This window comes from Carcharodon carcharias, chromosome 4 (assembly GCF_017639515.1).
Source record: "Carcharodon carcharias isolate sCarCar2 chromosome 4, sCarCar2.pri, whole genome shotgun sequence".
Classification (NCBI taxonomy): Eukaryota; Metazoa; Chordata; class Chondrichthyes; order Lamniformes; family Lamnidae; genus Carcharodon; species Carcharodon carcharias.
The window spans coordinates 40,777,188-40,794,792 of record NC_054470.1 but is presented as its reverse complement, the minus strand read 5'-3'; the positions used below and the strand labels follow the sequence as shown (position 1 = coordinate 40,794,792).

General features: G+C 44.4%; 1 protein-coding gene across 1 annotated transcript in view; it reads left to right on the top strand.

Moving 5' to 3' along the window:
* LOC121277239 (semaphorin-4D-like) overlaps window positions 1-17,605 on the top strand; it is a 205,624-nt gene that overhangs the window by 185,574 nt on the left and 2,445 nt on the right. The window contains exon 19 of the mRNA XM_041186432.1: window positions 15,910-16,113. Coding sequence (XP_041042366.1) covers window positions 15,910-16,113 — 204 coding nt within the window. The remainder of the gene's footprint in view (window positions 1-15,909; window positions 16,114-17,605) is intronic.

Sequence of the window (17,605 nt, the reverse complement as noted above, 5' to 3'; positions counted from 1 at the left end):
CACAGAACAGTGAAGCAGCTGTTTTGAAGCGTCAGAGGGTGTGGAAACCTATATCGATGATGTGCTGGTCTGGGGAGCCTCACGAGAAGAACACAACCATAGACTGATGCAGGTGCTGGCCAGAGCTAGAGAAAGGAGCCTCAAGTTGAAGAAGGAAAAGTGCAAAATAGGTCTTCATGAAATCAAGTACTTGGGACATGTGCTAACAAGTGAGGGACTGAAGCCGGGCCTGAGTAAAATCGAAGCAGTCATGAACATGACTGTAAGAAATGTAAGAAAGACTTGGAGAGGTTTTTGGGAATGATGACCTACCTTTGGAAATTCATTCCAAACATATCAGACTTGACAGCACCTCTCAGAGAACCTCTACAAAATGATGTGGAATTGCACTGGGAACAAAGTCACCAGGAAGCTGTGACCAGTGAAGAGAGGACCGATGCAGACACCAGTGTTAAAGTATTATGATGTCAGCCGGTCAAGATCTCAGTAGATGCTTCAAAAACTGGCTTGGGAGCTGCCATCTTGCAAAATGAGATATCAGTGGCTTACGCCTCAAAGGCAAAGGCTGAAATACAGCAGCGGTATGCTCAAATAGAGAAAGAAATGGTAGCAATTGTGTTTGTCCTAGAACGCTTCCATCAGTTTGTCTATGGTAAAGAAGTAGAGGTAGAGGCTGATTGTATGCCTTTGGAAGTTTTACTTAAAAAGCCCCTAAACTGTATACCATCAAGAATCCAAAGATTACTAATGCATCTGCAGAAGTACCAGGTTAGAGTTAAATACAAACTGGGCAAGGAAATGTACATCGCAGACACTCTGTCACGTGCAGACCTACCCATCACAGAGGAAAAGGATAAAAAAATGGAAGCACAGGTTCACATGCTGACAAAGGTCTTATCTGTGGCTGTAACCAAATTGGATGAGATCAGGGAAGCGACCAAGAACGACACCACCCTGAGAAAACAGCAGCAGATTGTGCAAACTGGCTGGCCCACACATCGAAGCGGAGCCCCTTCTGCTGTACTAGAGCACTAGAACTTTCGCGAGGAACTTCATACAGTAAAAGGAATACTTTTCAAGGGAGAAAAGATCATAATTTCTGCAACACTGAGGAAAGAAATGCTGCAGTGCATACATGAAAGTCACCTCGGCATAGAAACGTGCAGAAGAGCTCGAGATGTAATGTATTAGTCTGCAATGGGAGCACAAATTGGGGAAGTGGTGAATGCGTGTGCAGTGTACCAAAAGTACAAAAAGAACCACTTCAACCACAGTGTTCCAGAGAGGCCCTGGCAGGAAATTGGAGTGGAATTGTTCACATTTGACAACAGTGAGTACCTACTTGTGGTAGATTATTATTCAGGTTTTTTGAGCCTATGTTGCTGAGAAATGATAGTAAGAACATCACTATAATAAATCATTTAAAATCAATTTTTTTCTCACCATGGCATACCTGAAGTGCTCATCCTAGATAACGGTCCACAATTCTCAGGCACTGAATTTCGTAAATTTTACAGGGCTGGGAGTTTTGCCACACTAAGTCAAGTCCCAAATATCCACAGTCCAACAGAATGGTGGAATGTACTGTGCAGACCTTAAAATACCCGTTGAATAAGGCAAAGGTGGACGGAAGAGACCCCTACCTGGGTCTGCTGGATTTCAGGAATACTCCATTAGAGGGCATTGGATCATCTCCAGAACAGCTCCTGATGGGGAGAAGACTAAGAACTAAGCTTCCAACTGTGCCCCAACTATTATTTCCACAGCCAGTGAGCTGCAGTATGCAGGACCTGCTCAAACTGAGACAGCAGAAGCAAACATAGTACTTTGATCGAGGCACCTGACCTCTGCCTGACCTGAACATGGGAGAGACGGTGAGGATTCAGCATGAAGGGATCTGGAATCCTGCTGTCGTCACAGGAATCACAGGAGAACCAAGGCCTTACATAGAGCAGACTCCAAACGGACAACAGTACAGGTGAAACTGGAAATTCTTACAGAAAACAAATGAAATGCAACCCTGCCCTGAACCAGAAAGTGTAACTGAAGATCCAAAACCAGAATGCATCAGTGAAGCAACAGATAACCAAACAAAGCCCGAGAGTCCTGAAAACTATCCAAGGGGTGATAGTGACACAGAGCTGGAGAAGGCTCCTTGTCCTTCAAAGTCACCTGTCAGCATTCAGAACATCCAGTGGAAGAATTGTGAAAAAAGAGATACAGAGATGAGTTTAAGACAAAACAGACTGTTTTAACAAAGTGAGAAAGAATAGATAAGAGACTTTGTGTACTTGAGTTGTATAAAAGTTTGTTTTTTTTAAAGGAAAATATCATGATAGTTGATTGTGATAGCGGATTCCAGTATTAGATACTATACAGTACGCTATACTAGATAGCAGGGGTGTTTACCTGACCTGGGAGTTGAAAGTCAGATAGCACATGTTGGAGTCTGTCTTGATAGAATTCAATTACTGCAGATGTTTGTGATAGGAAAATGTGTTTTCAATAAAGTTAGTTCAGCCTGTGTGCAAAATTGAAACAAAAAACAAGACACACAATACTGGTGTCCTTATTTAAAGAAAGATGTATGTGCATTTAAAGCAGTTCAGAGGTTTACCAGACTAATACCAGGAATGGGTGGGTTGTCTTTTGGGGAAAGGCTAGACAGGTTAGGCTTGTATCCACTGGAATTTAGAAGAGTAAGAAGAGACTTAATTGAAGTCTTTAAGATCCTGAGGGGCCTTGACAGGGTGGATGCGGAGAGGATGTTTCTTCTTGTGGGTGAATCTAGGACTAGTAGTCACTGTTTAAAAATAAGGAGTGGTCATTTAAGACGGAGATGAGGAAAATTTTTCTCTGAGGGTTGAATCTTTGGAACTCTCTTCCTCAAAAGGCAGTGGAAGCAGAGTCTTTGGATATCTTTAAGGCAGAGCTAGATATGTTCTTGATTAACAAGTGGTTGAAAGATTATTGGGGGTAGGCAGGAATATGAGGTTGAGGTTACATTCAGATCAGCCATTATCTTATTGAATGGCGGAGCAGGCTCGAAGGGCCAGGTGACCTACTCCTGCTCCTAATTCGTATGTTTAGTGAAAAGCTGAGAAGTTATGTCGATCCTTTATGAAGCTCTGGTTAGGCCACAACTGGATTATCATCCCGTTCTGGTCAACACACTTTAGGAAGATGGTGATGGTCTTTGAAGAGGGTGCAGAGGAGATTTACCGGAATGGTTCCAGGGATGAGGGAGTTTAGCTACAAGGTTAGATTTGAGAAGCTGGAGTTGTTCTCCTTGAAACAAAGTAGGTTGAGGGGAGATTTGATAGAGGCGTAAAAGATAGTTACAGGTTCAGATTAGGTCAACAAAGCAAAGCTGATTGCATTAGCTGATGGTACAAGGACTAGGGGTCATAGATTTAAAGTTTTGGGCAAAAGATACAAGAGGGATATGAAGAAGAACTTATTTACACAGTGAGTGGTACTGACCTGAAACTCACTACCCACAAGGGTGTTGGAAGCCGAGAATATCAATGATTTCAAAAGAATACTGACTGGCTACCTAAAGGAAATAAACTTGCAGGACTACAGTGGTAGAACAGGAAGAATTGGACTGATTGGTTTGCTCTACAGAGAGCTGACATGGACCCCTGCCCTTAATGATTCTATGGGATTTGAATACGTATTTGGGGGGTCTCACTGGGTGCCAAGGTGACAGGCTCAAGGAAGGGGGGTGTGAGGGGGTAGGGTTTGAGGGGCAACCTGGGAGAGGAGTAAAACCATTGAGGGGCACCTCTGATAAGCCCAGGGAGTCTGTTAAGGAGGGACCCCCAACCCTCTCTGCCACCAGCCCATACAAAGGAAGCTTGCTGGACTGATTGCTTGGCATTTGCCTCTACCTGCAACCATTTAAATCCCGGCAGCAGCAGGCTGAAGCAACTAAGTGGGCATTAATTGGGCCAGGGCAGGGGTCAGTGGGCAGGCCATCTGTGGAATTTAACTAGTCCCCCACCTTCAAACTGCTGCCAGGGGAGTGTAAAATCCCTATGACTCTAATTAAATTTCATTTTATCTGCACAAATAAATAATTCTTCAACTGCCATTCCATTTAGCAGTAATGAAAGTGTTGCACCTTACTGCAGTATTCAACACTGATGTTTCTTGAAGTAGAAATGTAACAAAGTCTAATACCAACACATGCACTGGCCTATGCTTCTTCATTTTTTTTGGGACGATTCACAATTTAGTGCTACACTGAAATTCTTACTTGAAGCCTGTAGGTTAGGTGGTGGAGAACTCAAAAATGCACATTGGTGCAAACGCCATGTTGTGACTTCTCTTTCCTATTCAGTCACAAAAATCAGTTGGGCTCTTTAACAAGCAAGCAACCTGCTCCATTTAATTAGTGTCCAATCAGTAAAGGCAAACTTTATCTCCAGTTGATGCAGATTAGAGGGACCCTTTATTTTACATTTGGTTGTGCTTTAGCTGAACCTTGAAGCTAACATTGAATACCCAAACTTTAAAAGTGTTACAACTGCAGCACTGATGTCCCTTACACTATCTTAACAATTTACTAAGAAAATATTTTAAAAGGAGAACATCAATTTGAAATTAGGATGAATATCTTTTTCCAAGTGGCCTTTTGCTGCAAGCTCTTAAAGCTTTTACACCAAATTGATAAAAGGATTTTAAAGAATAAAAATTAAAAAGTGATTTGTGTCATTTTCAAACTTTGTAATAATCTTTAGCTGTAGTTACAATAAGCTTACAAAGATTTAACAGCAATAAGCCTTCATAAAACAAGCAGGCAATAAGTAAAAGTAAGCTGATTTTGTAAGGGTATAATTAAGGTGTTCTGGCTGCAAACTGTTTGATCCCAAGCAGAACTTGGAAGATTTAAGACGAATAAATGTCTAGCATTCCTCTGACTTTGGTATTTGTGTCAGTTTTTGTTAAGCAAGCACAGACATGGTTGGTTAAATAGTCTCTTTCTGTGTTTGTAGCCTTCTGTTGTTCTAAAGAGAAGTTGTATCTGAAATATTCTATTGGTAGTTGTGGACACCGTGAAGAAATTATTGTAGGACAAGAACTAAACAGCTGAAAATTTAAAGTCAAAGAAATGCAGCATCGTAATTGTGGTAGTAATGGTTTTATGTAATGTGTAGTATACCATTAAGAAGAAGGTTACAAAGGAAAATTACATCATCTTGTGTAACCAATAGAAGACTAGTGGGGGCTACCTCTGTAGTCAGTAGTTTATAGTTAGTAGTCAATAGTGTGGAAATAGGGTTTGATGTAAAAGCACAGAAGTGTAGCTGCTGAGCAACTTGTAAATAAACAGAATGTGTTCCACCTAAGAAGTGTCTGCTGATCAATTATATCTATTGTACCAACTCGGTCACCCTGCAACAAGCATGCAATTGGGATTCACAGGTCCCAAAAACTGGCAATGAGGATAAAGCAACGACTCAACAAACTTGCATGAGGATACAACAAACTAGCAATGAGGAGAAAGCAAGGAAAAAGCGAGGATAGAAGAAAGGTACAACAAACTGCCATCGAGAGTAAAATCACTTAATGGAAGAAACCATTCTCATGGTGCATTACCTTCCTTCCCAAACCAATAGAAAAGTGAAAAGACTCCTATATCCAACTGGATGGTTCTTGACCTTTACTTAAAACAACCTTTATTTCCCCACTATCTCCAACATTTAAGAAAATGAAAAAAAAACAATACCCAAAAACTTTTCTCCAGGGTTGCTCACAACAGCCTAAGTTCCAGGAGACTCCAGGTCAATGCTGGAGGGTTGGCAACCTGTGGGTGTGGTTGTGATGGAGGAAGTGGCGGTGGAGGTTGCTGATGGTGGATCTGTGGAGTTGGGGTGGTGGGGGGGTTGTGGGGGGGGGGGCACTTCTGCTCCTTGTGTCTCCACGGAAATGCTCAATTCAAACCAGTTTCTGCAAGAGAGCCTAAAACAGATGTTTCGCCTCTCATAGATATGTAAAAAATATAATGCCTGTTTTAACAGGCCACCCTGGACAACCACAAAGTTGGCTTTATCGATATGACGTTGCCTGTAATGCAGGCACAAATTGGATAGGGCATGTGTGTCCTTGCATCAATCCTTTTTACTAATATCAACCCTGCTGTCAAAGAGTCAATTTGATGAAATATTTGGAGGATTATGGTCCAAGGGCAATGAGACAATAAACTCTTTGAAGCATGAAGCAACTTTTTCCAAGGGGTTATCTTTTTATTGGAAACACTTGGGATGTTTACATTTATTTCATACATGTAGGATCTTAAGGAAGTTGCTAGAAACAAAAACTAGACACCAGACAATTTCTCCTGGAAAACATTTCAGGAACCAAATATCACCATAAGTTAAATTTTAAATCCAAGTAATCTATCTTAAAATGAGTGAGACTTAACAGCTTTTATCACAGCAGGGACATAATTTAATGTGCTTGTGTACTTTAAGGCTTGAATTTCACGTATGGTGTGTGCGCCAAGTTGGCGGGAGTGGAAGCGGATGTGGAATCCGCTCCTGGCTGCAGTCGCATTGCAAACACGATTTCATGCCGATTAAGGCCCGGCCAACGTGAAACGCATCTTCTCAAAGATCAGGATGGGGCGTCAGGCACCGGGTCCAATGGCGACCCGGTGGGCACTTTAAAACCGGCAGAGGCAGCTTCCTGAAGGCTGCCAGGCGAGAATCTTTGGAGTCTATCCAGGAAGCCATTTCATTCAAACAACGGCTTCACCAGCGGCTGGAAACATCAGGTGGGAGGGCAGGTCGGGTGGGTGCTCAACCACACTCCGTTTCTCAGGTGACTGCCTCGTGGCCCTTGTGGAGGAGAATGGCGTCAGGCGGGACACTCTAGTACCCAGGGATGGTAGGAGGAGGCCACCACACCTGACCAAACAAGCCTGGGAGGAAGTGGCAGCCGAGGTCAGTGGCCACAATGTTGTGCGGCACACATGGGTGCAGTGCCGCTAAAGGTTCAACGATCTGCTGAGCACAGCAAAGGTGAGTACCAAGTTGGCATGGATCAGTGTGGAGAAGTGTAAAGGGCTGGCAGTCCCCCCTGTGGAGCTCAGAGATGTTAGAGTCTTAGTGCCAACTGACACTGACACTGGCCAAGGGGTGAGTCTGGCTGCTTGGCCTGAGTGCCTTGCAGCTCGAGGGCCATGACTCGGATGTGCCCTTTGATGTGTTCCTCAGGTGAGATTGGTCAGGCTGCTATGGTGCTGCAGATAGAGAGTGGACTAATCAATGCTCCTCTGCCCTTTCAGGAGATGAGGAACCATAAAACCGACGAAAGAACTAAGACAGGCAGAGGCCCCCCCTAAACCACCTCATTCTGACAAGGTACCAGATGGATGCCTTGGAGCTAGAGAGCCACCACCCACCTTGGTCAGCCGGTCATGGAGATGCAGGGGTCTCTGACGAAGGTAAGAGTGCAGTGCACAGAGGTGAGAGTGCCGGATTGTGCATGCAGTCTTGTGTAGTCTCATCATTAATGGGAGCCTCAAACCTGGAGTTCCCATTGGTCATTCAAAGACAATGGCCCAATGATGCAGATCTCCATTATCTCACTAAGGTGCCTGCCATGCACAGTGACAGTGTGATTACTTAAACTGATCACATGTCCTTGTTCTCCCCTAGAATCACCAGCTCATCCATGAATACAGGTCCCGAAGAGCCACCCTTGATGCCAGAGGACCCCTGGGCTTTAGATGCACCTGCATAACACCCCCTCTCTGCACCAAGCACTGGCGCAGATACCAGCATCTTGGTGGATGTTAGACCATCGGCTAGAATGCCGGTGCATAGCAGTGAGGGCACTTCATTCTCACTTGAGGAGCAGGTGGAGGCAGAGAGTGCCCAAGGTGCTGGCAGTTGAAGGACTGCTGGAGACCAGGACAATGCTGATTCAAAGGCAGATGAGCCTCTGGAATCGTCTAATAGGTGGCAGATGCTGGACATCCAGTGGGATGTGCAGGGGGATCTGGTGGAGATCATTGACGGTACACATGACATGGTCTCCATTGTGGAGGAGTCCATGCGGACCATCAGCACTGCATTGACCCTCATGGCCGAGCACACTGCCTCCTCCATTGAGAGAGTGGTGACTCTCATGGAGAGGCAGCTCCAGGAACAGAACCTGGGGTTGTGCTCAGACCTGCAAACCCTCACACAAGCAACGACCTCAGATGGTCAGTGCCAGTGTGGGAGATAGATGAGGCACCCAGTATCCCAGCTATGTGCCCGTCTATCAATGGAGAGTAGGGAGGTCCTGCTCCTTGCATTAGCGCAGGAGCTGCTTGACGTCTCTGTGGGCTTCTGGGCGCTCAGGATGACAGCATCAGCTCCTCCACCCCTCTGCCAGTGACCGTCACATCTGATGAGGCTGCAATGACTGGGGAGATGCCAGCCGTGGCACTGGCCACTCCCTCCCAGGTGGGGCCAGCACGGGCTCCACTAGCCAGAGGACGACCGCCAAGGTCATAAATGCCAACAGGAGAGCACAGTCAGCAGGCTGTCCCCAATGCCGCTGCCAGAGAGGAGTGGGGAGGGAAGTCAACAAGACACAGCACTGACAAATATAAGTTTAAGGCACCATGAGCACAAGATGGACTGTTCCCGGGTAATCTGTCTGCCATGTTTTGTTAATACGTTTACTGGTGTGATCATTAACACCAGATATAGTTATGACCATTTAATGTGAGTGCCAACATGATATAAATTTTACTTTTGTCTTAATGGCCCGAGTGTGCTTCACTTCTTTTGTTGGTGCAGGGCACCTCAGTATCTCATGCTGGATGTGAGTGGCTCTAAACTTTATTGCACAGGCACTGAGTGGACTTTGGGTTCAAAGGAAAGGGTCATTTCAGACATCCGGGATGGAGGTGACAGTCCTGGCATGAGGTGGAAGCAGATCTTCGGCAGCCTAGTTAAAGGAGTGTTGGATCAAGGTGTCCCTGGTATCCCTGCCTCCCTGAAGGACCCAGAGGTCTGCCCCCTCACCCTCGCCGTACTCCTCATCAGGCTTCTCTTCTGACTCAATACTGGAGAGATTGGGGGATAAAACAGCGAGAGATTGAGGATAAAACGGCAAGAGATCGAGGATAAAACGGTGAGAGATCGGGGGATAAAACGCCGAGAGTGCGGGGGATAAAACGGCGAGAGTTCAGGGGATAAAACGGCGAGAGTTCAGGGGATAAAACGGCGAGAGTTCGGGGGATAAAACGGCGGGAGTTCGGGGGATAAAACAGCGACAGTGGAGAGACAGTCGGGAGATTAAAAACAGTGCGAGTACAGAAACATAAATTTCTAAACAAGCACAGAGAAAGTAAGAATTTATAGGCAGAGGAGAGGGAGCTGATTTGTGAGTAAGGGCGAAGCATTTCTACTTTCTACTAATCTCCAATTTATAGTTAATAATACAAGAGTAAAGTTAAAGTAAGTTGAAGTAAGTAAAAGTAACTGAAGTTTAAGTAAAAAAGTGGTTTAAAAGTTTAAAGTTAAGGCACGGCAGGACAGCTCAGCCAAGCAGAATGCCTGTCCTGCGGCACGTGGGGAGTCATGGACACTTCTCGTGACCCAGACGAGCCCATGTGCAAGTAGTGTCACCAGCTGCACAAGCTTGAGCTCCACGCTTCAGAGCTTGAGCAGCGGCTGGCGTCACTGAGGTGCATCTGTGAGGCAGAGAACTATGCAGATAGCACATTCAGAGAGGTGGTCACACCGCAAGTTAGGGGCAAGCAGGCAGGTAGGGAATGGGTGACTGCCAGGCAGTTCAAGAGAAACAGGTAGGTAATGTAGGAGTCCCCAGAGGTCCCGCTCACTAACCAGTTTTCTATTCTGGATATTGGTCTGGGCGATGAATCCTTGGAGGAGTGCAGCAAGAGCCAAGCCAGTGGCACCACGGTGGCCCAGCTGTACAGGAGGGGAGGAAGAAGAGTGGAAGGGCAGTGCTGATAGGGGATTCTTTGGTTAGGGGAGCAGACAGGCATTTCTGCAGCCATCAACGTGACTCCAGGATGATTTGTTGCTTTCCTGGTGCTAGGGTCAACGATATCACAGAACAGCTGCAGGGCATCCTTGTGGGGGAGGGCGAACAGCCAGAGGTCGTGGTCCACATTGGTACTAACGACATTGGTAGGACGGGGGATGAGGACCTGCAATCGGAATTTAGGGAGCTAGGTAGAAAATTAGCAAACAGGACCTCTAAAGTAGTAATCTCCGGATTACTCCCAATGCCACATGCAAGTGAGTACAGAAATAGGAAGATAAGACAGATGAATGCATGGCTGGAAAGATGGTGCAGGAGGGAGGGCTTTAGATTCCTGGGGCACTGGGACTGCCTCTAGGGGAGATGGCACCTGTACAAGCTGGACGGGTTGTACCTGAACAGAGCTGGGACTGAGATCCTTGTTTTGCTAATGCTGTTGGGGAGGGTTTAAATTAACTCATCAGGGGTGTGGGAACCAGGAGAGAATATTAGAAAATAATACCAGGGTGTACGGAATACTGGGAGAGGCAGATAGCACTAAAATAGAGAATAGTAAGTTAATAGACAGAGTCGGAGTAAGGGGCAAGTAATGAAGTCTAAATCAGGGTTACACTGCATGTATGTGAATGCATGGAGTATAGTTAATAAAATCGGTGAGTTACAGACACAGATTGCCTTGTGGGGTTATGATATTGTGGCAATAGTGGAGACCTGGCTTAAGGAAGGGCAGATCTGGATGCTGAATATTCCTGGTTACAAAGTGTTCAGAAAAGATAGGAAAGGGAAAATAGGTGGAAGGGTGGCATTTTTGGTTAAGGATCGTATTGGAGAAAGAGGATGTGTCAGAGGCTTCAAGGACCGAATTGGTTTGGCTAGAGGGTGCAATTATATTGCTCGGTGTATACACCACAAGCTAGTGGGAAGGATATGGAGGAACAAATCTGCAAGGAAATTACAGAGAGGTGTAAGCATCATAGAGTAGTTATAATGGGAGACTTTAATTATCCGCATATAGACTGGGATAGTGGTAGTGTAAGGGGCAGTGAGGGACAGGCATTCCTAGATTTTGTTCAGAAGAATTCCCTAGACAAGTGTGTGTCCAGTCCAACAAGAAAGTAGGTACTGCTAGACCTGGTTCTTGGGAATGAGGCGGGCCAAGTAGATCAAGTGACAGTGGGGGGACATTTAGGGGACAGTGATCATTGTATCATAAGGTTTAGGATGACAGTGGAAAATGACATTTGTCAATCCAGAGAAAGAATAATCAACTGGTGGAGAGCGGACTTCGATGGGGCAAGAACAGAGCTGGGTCAGATAGACTGGAACCAAAGATTGGCGGGGAAAACGGTAGCTGAACAATGGGCTACCATCAAAGAGGAGATGGTTTGGGCACAGTCAAGGTATGTTCCTTCAAAAGGGAAGGGTAGGACAAACAAGTTCAGAGCTCCCTGGATGACAAAGGTGATAGAAATTAAGTTAAAGGAGAAAAAGCGTACTTACAACAGGTGTCAGGTAGCAAATACAACTGAAAACCAAGTTGAATACTGAAGGTTTGGAAGGGATGTGAGCTAACATAAAAGGAAATCCCAAAGTATTCAATAAGCACGTCAATAGTAAAAGAGTGGTAAACGGAGGAATAGGGATGATTAGGGACCAAAAAGGGGATTTACACAGAGGCATGAGGCATGGCTGAGATGTTAAATAAATACTTTGCATCTGTCTTCACCTATGAGGCAGATGCTGCCCAGGCCATGGTGACTTAGGAGGAAATTCAGTCACTAGAAGGGTTTAAAATTGATAAGGAGGAGATATTGGATAAGCTGTTGGTACTTAAAGTTGATAAGGCACCGGGACCGAATGAGATGCATCCAAGAATATTGAAGGAAGCGAGAGTGGAAATTGCAGAGGCACCGGCAATAATCTTTCGATGTTCCCTGGGTTCGGGGGAGGTGCTGGAGGATTGGAGAATTGCAAACATTATGATCTTGTTCAAAAAAGATCTGCCTTGTAATTACAAACCAGTCAGTTTAACTTCAGTGGGTGGGAAAACTTCTAGAAACAATTATTTGGGATAGAATTAATTGTTACATGGAAAAATGTGGATTGATTTGGAAGAGTCAGCATGGATTTGTTAAAGGAAAATCATGTTTAACTAGCTTGCTGATGTTTTTTGAAGAGGTAACAGAGATGGCTGATCAGGGCAAGGTCGTTGATGTGGTGTATATGGATTTCCAAAAGGCATTTGATAGAGTACCACATAACAGACTTGTGAGGAAATTTATAGGTCATGGAATAAAAGGGGCAGTAGCAACATGGATACAAAATTGGCTGAGGGATATGGAGAGTAATGGTTAATGGGTATTTTTTGGGCTGGAAGAATGTTTGTAGTGAAGTTCCCCAGGGGTCGGTATTGGGACCCTTGCTTTTCCTGACATATATAAATGATCTGGATCTTGGCGTGCAGGGCACAATTTCAAAGTTTGCAGATGGCACAAAACTTGGGAGAATTGTAAATTGTGAGGAGGACAGTGTAGAACTTCAGAAGGACATTGACAGATAGATGGAGTGGGCAGATAGGTGGCAGATGAAGCTCAATGTGGAAAAGTGTGAGGTGACACACTTTGGTACAAAGAACATGGAGAGATAGTATAAAATAAAGGATACTATTCTAAAGGGTGTGCAGGAGCAGAGACACCTGAGTGTATGTTTACATAAGTCAGTAAAGGTGGCAGGACAGATAGAGCTCTTTTTAAAGCATACAATATTCTAGGCTTCATTAATAGGGCCATAGATTATAAGGGCAAGGAAGTTATGATGAACTTACATAAGACACTGGTTACACCTCAGCTGGAGTATTGTGTACAGTTCTGGGCACCACACAATAGGAAGGATTTGAACGCATTGGAGAATTCAGAAGAGGTTTACGAGAATGGTTCCAGGAATAAGACACTTCAGTTATGGGGAAAGATTGGAGAAGTTGGCACTGTTTTCCTTGGAGAGGACAAGGCTGAGAGGAGACGTGATAGAAATTTTCAAAATCATGAGGGGTCTGGACAGAGTAGATAAGGAGAAACTGTTCCCACTCATAAAAGGATCAAGAGGGCACAGTTTTAAAGTGTTTTGCAAATGAAGTAAATGCGATGTGAGAAAAAACTTTTTTACACAGCGAGTAGTTAGGGTTTGGAATGCACTGCCTGGAAGTGTGGTGGAGGCAGGTTCAATTGAGGCATTCAAGAGGGCATTGGATGATTATTTAAATAGGAACAATGCGCAGGGCTACAGGGAAAAGGCAGGAGATTGACACTAAGTTAAAATGCTCAGAAAGCCAGTGCAGACACAATGGGTCGAATGGCTTCCTACACCGTAATGATTCTGTGATTATCTATGGCCTATGAAGCTGGCTCAAGTTTCTCTTCCTTCAGTGGGTCCCCCACTTGCCAAAGCCAGATTGTGGAGAGCGCAGCATGCATCCACTATCAGTGATAGTTGCTCTGGAGGGTACTGTAGTGCTCCCCCTGAGTGGTCCAGACATTGGAAGTGCATCTTCAGAAACTGCCTTTGTGGAGGCATGACTCCTGTTATGTCGCTGCTCTGCCGCTGTTCTTGGTTGGCAGAGAGGTGTCATAAGCCACTTTTTCAAAAGGTAGCTTTTGTCACCCAACAGCCATCCATCCAATTGAGCTGGAGCAGCGAACAGCCTTGGCATCTGTGAGTGTCTGAGGATGAAAGCATCATGGCAGCTGCCAGGGTACCTTGCACAGACTTGCAGAATCTGCGTTTTGTGGTTACACACTATCTGAATGTTCATCAGGTGGAAGTCCTTCCTGTTGACAAAGGCACCCCGGCTGACCCACTGGCGCCTTGATGGTTACATGTTTGCAGTCGATGGCACCCTGGATAGTGGAGAACCCAGCAATTGCTGCAAAGCCTCTGGCACGCTAGTCAGTACAGGGATGAACAAATGTCATTACCCGCCTGACAGAGCATCAGTTACCAGCCTGGCGCAGCTGTGGACAGCTGATTCGGAGACTCCATAAAGAGCTAGAGACATCGAGGTTGAGGGCCACTGTGACCTTCAGAGCCACTGGCATTGGGTGTCCACCCACACAGTTGGAGCTGATCTCAGGCCTAATCATCTGGCAAAACTGTTCCCCTGGAGAGGCAGAGTCTCCTTTGGCATTGCACCTCAGGCATGTTGAGGCAGCTGCATCACTGCCAGTAAACCCTGGCAGCAGGATAGTGGCGTTTTCTGCGGCTCCTTTCTCCTTGGACTTCCTGCTTGCCTTGCGCCCTTTGTGCCTATGCCTCTCCTCCCATGGGTCGCTCTCCTGGAAGTTGCATAAGGACAACAGGCCTCCTCTCCCTTCTGCTCCTCTCTTCCTCAGAGGAGGAGGTGCCACCAGCGGAGACCATAATCCCCATTAAGAGGGTAACAGAAGGCTGTCTGGTGCTTGGAAGAGTCCACATAGTCAAAATCCTCCGGCAGCCTTGGAGACACCAATGAATCCTGAATTGAAGTCTAGAAATGCAAAGGCTGAAGCTCAGAACAGAGATGAAGCTGTCAAGTTCAAATAAGCAACCAGCAGCAAACTATCTCCTAAACTCCTCACTACCCACACTGGCAATGCTGCTGCCCCATTTTATCCCACTCTTGGGATGTTAAAAGTGGGCTGCCCGCCAGCCTATTTTGAGCCCTTGTCACATGGGCAATGTAAAATCAGGATCAATTGCCTTTTTAATGGCCTTAAGTAGCCCTGTAATTGGCAGGCACAGCTCTAACACCCACGCGCACCTGCTGACCTGAAGACTGTGTGGGATGATGTTGGGGTGCATGCCTGATGTCATCTTGCACTATTTCACATCCATTTGGGTCAAGCATAGGCCCACCTGCGAGACGTAAAATTCTGGCCTCAGTGAATGCGGGAACCCGTGGTTAAAAATGCAAATATAGTCAACAATTTATTTATATAGCACCTTTAATAAAATGTCTCAAGGCACTTTAGTTACATTATTAAACAAAGTTGGACACTGAGCCAATAATGAGATATGAGGGTAAATTACCAGATACTTAGTCAAAATGGTAGTTTTAAGTAATGTCTTAAAGAAGGAAAGTGAGGCAGAGAGGCAGAAGTTTTAGAGGGAAATTTCAGAGCTGAGGTCATGCAGCTGTGCTCATTGTGGCATGACCCTGGGAGCTAAACTTTTTGTGTATTACAATCTGAACTATAATGAGTATTAAGAATAAATGAAAATAGTGAAGGGAACAGCCCTTGTGGCTTTATAAGACACAAATGTACTGTAATAATGAGGGTGATAGGCTAGCTGTAACTATCAAATATAGTTGGAACAAAACTACAGCAACGGGAAAATGAAAATCTGTTGATAATGCAAAAGAACTGACAATGTTACCAGTTTAGTGGTTATTCAAATGATTTTTTAAGTAGCAGGATCAATATTCTAATATCAATCAATAAAGTTTGATTCAACATCAAACTTGGGAAGAACGTCGTGGCAAGAAAATTTGGTATTCAATGTATACAGCAATTCAATATCTTCACTGGCCTTACGTGTCATTACTTAAGAAGGAATCCACTGAGTGCCATGGTATAACCAGACATTTCATCCAAGCAGCTAAGTTACAGGATTGTTCTCACTTGCCTCCATTGCTTTTCACTGACCGTCAGCACGATACATCACATGGGAATCTACTTCACTAACATCCTCCAGATCAATCTGCTTCAGTTGTCTTTCCTGACAGCCAGTCACAAATCTACACTTATGGCAGTCTCTCTTGATAAGATGATATAGTATTAAGAACCTTAAAGGGGAACAACTTGGAAGGAGGAACCAGTAAACAAATGTGATAATTTACCAAATTATTGCTTTCCACAGGACCCAAAGATTTGCACTTTATTTGGAAGAAAAATGGTCAAAGGGTGACCGATTCCATTAAGCACCAAACTCAGCCATTAAAAGATGGGAGAATCCATGTTATCAGTTGGCTGAAGGACACAGTAACAACTGACACACAATATCACTGTCATGTTACATCCAAAAAAGGAAAAGCAAAGTCAAATGTACTCATTGTAGTTGAAGGTAAGCAATGAAACAACTTGCATTTAATTTGCACAAGATGTCCCAAGGCGCTTTACTTTCTTCCACCTCCCACCCCCAAACGATAACCAATCAGAATCCCAGAAAGGTCTGTGACCAGCACAAGCCCCAGGGCCTCCCTTATCTGCTTTCTAGTCTCAGCACCAACTATTTCTGTTTCCATGGTGATGATGTAACCCAGGGTCTTGATGATAACAACTCCTCATTGTAATTAGAATCTAGTGGGGAGAAAAGTATAAGAATAAATAAGCAACAGAAACCCAATGATGAAAGAAGAGATTAGGAGGGTTGACTAAATCTTAATTGAAAAGATTGGCGCTGAGAAGATTTTTAAAGGTACAAAGGCAGAAAGTTTAATGAGGGAGTTCTAGAGAGCAGAGCCAGAGGACTGATGGTTCTACCACCAATGGTAGAGTGAAAGGGATGTACAAAAGAACAGAGCCAAGAAGATTTAAGGGTGTGGAATGGGAAAAACATCTGACCGTGGATAGTGTTGAAAACTTGGAGCCAAGGTAGGTCAACAAAGATGTGGGGGTGATTATGTTTTGGATTAGTGGGAACTTTGAGGGTAGACATGATAGGCTAGTGAGGAGAGCTTTTTGCACTAATGCAAAATGATTGTCAGAGAGACTCGAAACGTTAACTTTGTTTTTCTCTTCACAGATACTGTCAGACCTGTTGAGTTTTTTCAACATTTTCTGTTTTTATTTGCATCCATGTTAATACTTTCCCTTTTATTCCATGAACCATAACTTTGCTCACAAGTCTGTTGTGCAACACTGTAACAAATGCCTTGGGAAGTCAATGTATACCACACTAACAACATTGTCCTTATCAACCCTCTCTGTTACCTCTTCAAAAAACTCCCTTCTATAATACTTTGATACAAGTTTATCTGGCATATATATGTATGCATTAACTTAATCCAATTAATTTCTGATGATGGGTCATGAAACTGAAATTTTAACTCTAAACCATATACTTCAGTGGAATACAAAGCTTTGTAAGTTTGGTCAAGAACAGTATACAAAGCTCATGGGGTGCACCACTATTTAAGTTTATGGGCTACCAAGACATAGATGCTCAAAGTATGGTTCATGAGGGGGATCTACAAAGTGACTAGACAACTATTTCAGTTGTAGATTTCTGTATTTTGTACTTTTTTTACTTTGTTTTTTAATTAAATGGGCTGTTGTTTCTGTTGTGTACTAAAAATGCTCTTCATAATGACAGCACTATTTCCCTTTGCATACTTAACACTGATTAGAGATACAGTTAGGGTCCCCAGGAGTATGTCAATATGTTCAGCATCACCCCCCTCCACTTAAATTTAGTATCAGGCCAACGAATTGTTGGTGAGGTGGTTTGAATGATTAATTCCTTATCAGAACATTGAATTTGAACAGATGCTGACTGATTCATTTCCACTCCCTCAACTGGTTTCACACAATACACACTCAAATATGATTCATTC